The 7753-nt window shown below is 39.5% G+C and overlaps 1 protein-coding gene across 1 annotated transcript; it reads right to left on the bottom strand.

The window, feature by feature from the left end:
- Positions 1–5283: 5283 nt before the first annotated feature.
- LOC135088159 (uncharacterized) lies at positions 5284–6009 on the bottom strand. Its single transcript, XM_063983046.1, has one exon. It carries the CDS (start codon positions 6007–6009, stop codon positions 5284–5286), a length of 726 nt encoding a protein of 241 aa, XP_063839116.1.
- Between the last annotated feature and the right edge of the window lie 1744 nt (positions 6010–7753).

Genomic DNA, 7753 nt, shown 5'->3' with positions numbered 1-7753 from the left:
TCCAAGTGATTTTGTTTTAAAAATAAGAATTTAATATACTACGCTTCTATTTAAAATAGTTAATAACTTTTATCCAATAGTTATACACAAACCACTCTGAATGACTATCAAGGTTGTGAGGCAGCCACAGAATAAAGATCATTATTTTTTTTTAATTAAATTATTGTAAAAAACATTTCGAAAAATACGAAATCAATTTCTTGATCTTTTTATTTTATTAAGTGAATATTTTTTCATATGACGCCATTTGTCTCAGTTAGCTGTTTTTTCACCAGGCAGCATTAATTTACTGTAAAAAAAAACAGAACATCGAGCTCACAGATTAGAGAGTATGCTAGCTAGCTAGCTAGCTAGCTTGCTTGACTGCGTGTCACGTTTGTTCATGAGAAAAATATAGCGCGTTTCATTTTGTTTTGTTGATTTTTCCAAGTGGTTTGATAAAGTTAATAAGTGTACTAAGTAAATAAATTTACCCATTATCAAACGGACTTTATGGACAGCATTTAATGCTTTTTTATAAACAACATTTTATTTTCTTGTGCCTACCTTTTTGTACCTACAGTGCGACCGTGAAGGTTCAGAATGTTACGTCATTTTGCTTTTGATGTGTGATTTGAACTTACTGAATTTGGATTTATATTGTCAAGTGTTTATCGAGGAGAAAAAGTTCGATGTTGTGATCAGTATGCAGCAGTGTTATTGTTCTAAAAGGAATATAAACAATGTTATACCGGCTGGGACAAGATGCCGCCATGTTATTTAGTTTTGCTGTCAACCATTGAGATCGCGGTTAGACCTGCCTGAACCACTTGGATGTTTTTAACTGCACACCAGATAGAACTGTGAGTAAGTTCATGATATTTATGTTTAGCTATTACACATAAAAAGTTAGCAATATCGTAACTGTGTTATGTTATAAAAAGAGCCTATCGTGATTTATTGTTTACCATGGTTTATTGACTGTCAATGTAATGACGTCATTGTAAAAGGTAAAATCAAAACTCGTACAATCAAAATTGAGTCCTACAATATTCCTGGTTGATGTGTTCGTACAGTTTGTTTTGTTTAGGACATTGAGCACCGCAAGGTTTCTTCTTTATTAGCCTTGAATACAATATCATCGGTTTGGAGGTTATTTTTTGTGGTATAAACAAACTGATTATTACAATACATAGACTGCAGACTAGTAAAAGTTCAAAGTTTTATAATTGAATACGTTTTGTTGTGAATATTTTATGTATTATCACATTTGAAGGTTTAGAATATTGTGTATTTGTTTGGATATTACTTAACTCCATTCCGCTCATAGCTCAGTGCAATGACACACAATAAAATGCTAAGAGCTTCCTTCCTATTTGATAAAAATGCGTATATTTCTTATTATTTTTAAATCCTCAAAGTAGTAAAAGTACTAAGGTCCTATGGTCTATCCTTTGATAACTATTCACTATCTTGGTTATCATAAAAACTATTTTGTTTTTATATTAAACTTGCAAAGTAAAATGTCATAAATTAAGATTGTTTTATTTATTGATAAATTAATTGACAGTGTCTTGCTATCTACTTTGCAAATAATGTAGGTAGCTGATGTTCAAATAATGTTCTGCGTACACCATAAAGTGGAGTAGGTAAATAATTATTAAGGTTGTTGTGAAGAGATTTACAAGATCATGATAATTTTTTTTTATGAAATCTGACAAACAATGCGGAATCGAAAGCGCTGGTATAGTTTCCGGCTTTTACCCGTGGTCCCCCAACATGTCCCCATTTATTTTAACCATGGTCCCACCGCACTAAATGTGTGATGTGAAGTTATTATAAAGATATTATGGTGCCGTACCTACCTATAATTATTTTCTATATTAATTATAGATTTTTTTATAATATTATAGACACCTAGGTGACAAGCAATGTTTGCCACTTAGTGCGGTGGGACCATGGTTAAAATAAATTACCCGTAGACCCACTGGCAAACACTGTTCAGAACGGTGGGACAACGGGTAAAAAAAATTACCCGTGGACCCACCAGGCGGACATGTTGGGGGGACCACGGGTAAAAGCCGATAGTTTCAAGGGATTGTGTATGGGTTATCAGAGTTAGCTGTTCGCACCATGAGCATGCATTTATTTTATCTAGATGAAAATTTTTGACATTTTAAAAATGGCCACATAATTGCCAATTGAAATAAGATAGAATAACATCATCATCTTTTAATGCTTTATTGTGTGAGTAATTTAATTATGATTTCTTTTTACAATACTTATTTTTCTTTGCCTTAAATAAATTAACTGCCTCAAACGCTGGCTCACCTCTTACATATCACTTAACAATCAGTTATCGCCCAGAAAGTAAAAAAGGTGATGGGTTCAAGTTACATCTGCGGCAGTTGATTTTTCCAAACAAATGATAATGCCATTCTTTGGGTTATTATTTATTGACCTCAAACACCCCAGATGGAATAGTTTAGTTCAATATTGATAAAATCATTTTCAACTTTGTTAAATGCACCTATGATAGTAAAATTGAGTGCCTTATTTCCACACAGATCTAAACAATTAATAATCTAACAGATTTTGTTGTTGATCTTTGATGAATTTAAAATAAAAACAAATACATTCACTTTTCATTCATTATAATAGATTGATTGACAATCAATAATTATTGTTGTAATACTTTTTCAGCATTTCAAATAATTATTGACTTAAATCTTTTTGTATTGTATGACATCTTCAAAAAAATACATTTTAACTGTTCAATGTATAATAACATTAACTATAAGTTGCCAAAATACCAGAATAGAAAATGTAGCATTCAGAATGTAACAAACATTTTTTACTGTCCATAGGTCCCATATGTCTGCGATAATTTTGTCACTTGTAGTTTGGCTGTCCTATGTAGCTGTTATTCGCAATAATTATAATAATCAATTCAGTGGTATAATAAAATAACAAAACCAAAAAAAAAATTGGCCAAGTGCGTGTCGTGCCACGCGCAGTGTAGGGTTCCGTAGTATCCGTCGTTAACTCAATATACAGGGTGCTTGGCGGAAGGTTAGACAAACTTCGTGGGTGTATAGGTAAGGTAATTTTAAGAATACAAGTTCGCCCATTTTACCCTAAGTGAGCTACTTTTTTTTAATTGATGTTTTTGTTTTGTTTTATTTTTTTCCAAAATATGACCTAAAATCTGTTTAAATTTTTTTTCTCGCATGTTTTCAACCGCTTTTTTTATTTGATATTAATATCGAATATATCTTTAGTCAAATAAAATAAATTTCAGATCCAAATAATGATTAAATAGGTAGTTACGAACCGCCAAAGTTTAACAACAGTACAAACCACGATAAAAAATTCAACTTAGAATTCGATTAAAAAAAAAATTTCTGGCGATAATGGATTGCCAATGATCTTAAAAACATCTCTAGCTTCTCTTCTTTCCAATGATACATCACATGTAGTAATTAGATATTGAAAATTCGTCAAAAATTCAAAGTTTAGGGAAGAAAATAATAATACAAAAATTATCCATACAAAGCTTCTTCAAGCATCGTTATATTTTCTGCTATACTCTTTTTCATAAATATTTTTGTGTGTTTTATTTCAAAATCGAATTAAAAATAACCACATCAGGAAGATTTTTTTTGAAAAATTTCAAAATAAACTTTGTATGGATAATTTTTGCATTATTATTCAATTTTCTTCCATAAACTTTGAATTTTTGACGAATTTCAATATGTAACTACTACATGTATAATTGGAAAGAAGAGAAGCTAGAGATGTTTTTAAGATCATTGGCAATCCATTATCACCTTTAATTTTTTTTTAAATCAAATTCTAAGTTGAATTCTTTATCGTGGTTTGTACTTTTGTTAAACTTTGGCGGCTCGTAACTAGCTATTCAATCATTATTTGAATCTGAAATTTATTTTATTTGACTAAAGACATATTCGATATTAACCCTCCGTGTACCAGGTGACTAAAAGTTACGTCCCGTACCAGGTGGGGTATGACATATCCCAAATACAAAGTGATAAAATTTTCATTGAACATTTTTTTAGGTGTAATTTAATATTGATTATTTACGTATGCTAATTAGGTTTAAGAAAAGCTTTTAGCTGAAAATATGTATTATAACAATTTTATCATAAAAAAACAAAAAGACACAATAATAAAAATATTATTTGTATTGAATTTTATTCAATTAACAAAGCTAAAAATATATAAATTATACCAAAACTGTTAGATTATTTTTAAAACTTTTTAACAACGTCCCGTACCAGGTGGGGTGTGTGACACCCACACGCACTTTAAAGGCATGTAACTCAGTTAGTAATCACCGCTGGACTGATTTTGACGCTGATCGAAGCAGCAGCGCCATAATTCCAGCTACTGAGAATTTCAAAGTCAGCACTTGCAAATTTAAAAAATTATGGCGATTTTTAAACGACTGGGGTGTGTCACACCCCACCTCGTACAGCGAGGGTTAATATCGAATAAAAAAAGCGGTTGAAAATACACGAGAAAAAAAATTTAAGCAGTATTCAGGTCAAATTTGGGAAAAAAATAAATAAAAACAAAAATATCAATAAAAAAAAAGTAGCTCACTTAGGGTCAAATGGGCGATTTTGTATTCTTAAAATGACCTTACCTATACACCCACTAAGTTTGTCTAACCTTCTGCCAAACACCCTGTATTTTGATGAAATTTGGCATAGAGATAGTTTGAGTCCCGGGAAAGGATATAGGATAGTTTATTATCCCGGTTTTTGAAATAGGAACGCGCGCGATAAAGTTTTTCTGTGACAGACAAAATTCCACGCGGGCGAAGCCGCGAGCGTAAAGCTAGTTTTTACATATAAAAAGAATTAGTATCTTTGATTGGTCTATTAGTTAGATCAGCACCTTTGCAGGGCCGGATTAACCATTTCGGGGCTCCTAGGCACAGCTCGTTTCGGGCCCCCCTTTTTTTTGTCGTGGAGGAAATGCTTTGTGCACCGTCACCACCGCCTGGGGACAGGGTGGTGTGTGGGACTCCCGGCGCCCTGAAAAGGGCGCTGCTCCGTCCTGAAAAGGACGGGGTATACCCACTAAAACCTCCGCGGCGTTCCGTCATCGCTCAAGTGGGGGTGTCGCGAGTATCCGGCTGTAGCCTTAGACTTCCGCGACACCACCGGCGACAGCTCGCCTACACGGCGAACCCTACACGCCCCCCTTGTGGTGAGATGACAAGGGTGCCCCCGCACCCCCGGCCTGCTGGCCGCCACCTGCTGGAGGCAGAGTAGCTTAGAACGGTCGTACAACCGCCTTCTCCACCCTCTTCTCCGCCTGCGGAGCGATGAGGCAAGAGGATTGTTCTCCCGCTCGCGCTCCGCTGCCTCTTTCTGAAGGATGACTTCTTGACACGTTAACCAGGCAGGCTCGGAAGCGAAAGATCCCGGCCCATGACCGCAGTGAGGACACGGCGCTGCCCCTCCCAGCCTGTGCAGACCGCGAGGGTGTGCTGCACCGTGTCATCCGCCGCGCCGCATTTGTGGCACACGGGGATTCCTCTCGCCCGGTTCTATGCAGGTACGAACCGAAGCAGCCATGCCCGGTCAGCACCTGCGCCAGACGGAACGTGAGGAACCCGTGCGGTCGTTTCAACCATTTGTCCAGAACAGGACCAATGGCGTCCAGAGTGCGGCGGCCAAACTGCGCGCGAGTCATGTCTTCCTTCCAGCGGTCGATCATGATCTCGCGCTCTTCCTGTCTGACGGCGCCGCGCCGCTCCGGGGCCGGGCACTTTCCACGCGCCTTCTGGTCTGCCATCCAGTGATAGATGACAGACAAGACCCCAGCTTCTAGCTCCCAAGGAGGAGTACCAGCGAGGACGCACGCCGCAGCGTTCCCTACCGTGCGGTAGGTCCTTGCAACCCTCTGCGCTATGGCCCGCTGGGGCCTGCGCAGAAGGGCAGCATTCTCCCTCTTGTTGAGTGCGTCCGCCCAGATTGGGGCGCCATACAGCGCCATGCTCCTCAGAACGCCGGCATAAAGTCGACGACACCTCGTTTGTGGCCCTTCCAAAATCGGAAGGAGCCAACTCAGTGCGCCGGCTGCCTTGAGGAGGCGTGGCGCTAGCCCGTTGAAGTGCGGGCTAAAATGCCACCTCCCGTCAAGCGTGAAACCCAAATATTTTATCTGGCCTTTGACGTCCTAAAGTCCTTAACCACAATGTGGGCGTCGGGAGGGGCGCGCTGGGGAGACCTCGGAAAGAAGAGGGCCTCAGTCTTCTCCAGCGCGACTTTCAAGCCGAGGCGTCGTATTCTGCGAGCGACTAATTTGACTCCAGCCGTGCCGCGGCCCCAAATGTCTTCCCCGGGCAGTGACCAGAGTGTCATCCGCATCGCCTATGACACTCATGCCCGCGAGAAGGACGCCCTGGAGGAGCCAGTTGAAGCCTAGGTTCTACAAGAGTGGACCGAGCACTGAACCCTGCGGAACCCCGCTGGTTACGCCGCGCTGTTTGAGCTGGCCGTCTCTGTTAACATACAGAACTTCGCGGTCCCGTAATAATCGACCAGCAGCGCTCGAAGGTACTTAGGCACTCTATGATGTTGAAGTGCCTAGAGTATGGTAGAATGAGGGATGGTATTAAAAGCGTTGGCTATATCGAATGATACAGCCAACACACCCTCACCCCTGTCCCTAGCCTCCGCTGTGAGGCTTTCTAGCCTCTGAAGGGCGTCGACCGTAGACCTGTCATGTAAACCAAAGCAGTAATGTCAACGTTACGAAAATGAATTAGGTTCCACAATATCGAAATATGACGATTGAATGTGTAAACCAAAATAAGGCGAAGTTTTGGTTGTTTGAGTTTTGTTACATAAAAATAATCTTTAACATTTTTTTTTTCATTTTTTAATCGGGAGTGCTGGGCCCCTGGTCATAGTGGGCCCCTAGGCACTGGCCTAAAGTGCCTTATGGATAATACGACACTGCACCTTTGGGCAGGCCTGGCTCACTCCGCGCGGTACATCCGATAATTACCTACAGCGAAGCGCCCCGCCGGCGGGTATTATATCAGTCGAGTGTCACGCGCGCGCCCGTCAGGACGCTGGCGTGCGTTGTAGTACCTAATTCTATGATCGAAGTATTATTTAAAAATGGACATAAAGAGAATGAAATATTATTGTGCGGTGTTCGGGTGTTTAAATTCGAAAAGAAATCTACCGGATTTATCTTTTTTTTCGCTTCCCAAAGATGCTGAAAGGTATGTTGGCCATGTAGGTAATCAATAATTCTTAGGATAGTATATTAACCTAACTTACCATGACTACTGCTCAGAATGCGTTCGTTCGTTTCAGCCAAAAATGACGTCCACTGCTGGACAAAGGCCTCTCCCAAGGTTTTCCATAATGAATGCGTACTTACCTACATACGTACCTCATTACAAATAAGTAGATTAAATATTTTTTTACTAGACACTACTAGACAGCAACCCTAACAGCGTAAGAAGAGTTCAGAGGCACGCGATAGAAAGAGACAAAACTTGTAGGTGAATAAAATTGTAGGTACGTAGTGCTGTGCGAGCTGAATTCCACTGTATCGCGTCGTAGCAAGACTCGCATTTATTTAAATCGTCTTGCGGAGTAATCCTTCTGTACCTGTACTATTACTTATTCTGTGCTTTGGGTGAGTTTTTTTACCGAAGAAATGCCATGGAACTTTTAAGTAGTCTAGTCTAGTAGTAATCATAACACTTGATTAAGGCCGG

This window comes from Ostrinia nubilalis, chromosome 3 (assembly GCF_963855985.1).
Source record: "Ostrinia nubilalis chromosome 3, ilOstNubi1.1, whole genome shotgun sequence".
In the NCBI taxonomy this organism is placed as follows: Eukaryota; Metazoa; Arthropoda; class Insecta; order Lepidoptera; family Crambidae; genus Ostrinia; species Ostrinia nubilalis.
The sequence above is the reverse complement of the archived record's forward strand: the minus strand, read 5'-3'. Positions and strand labels throughout refer to the sequence as shown.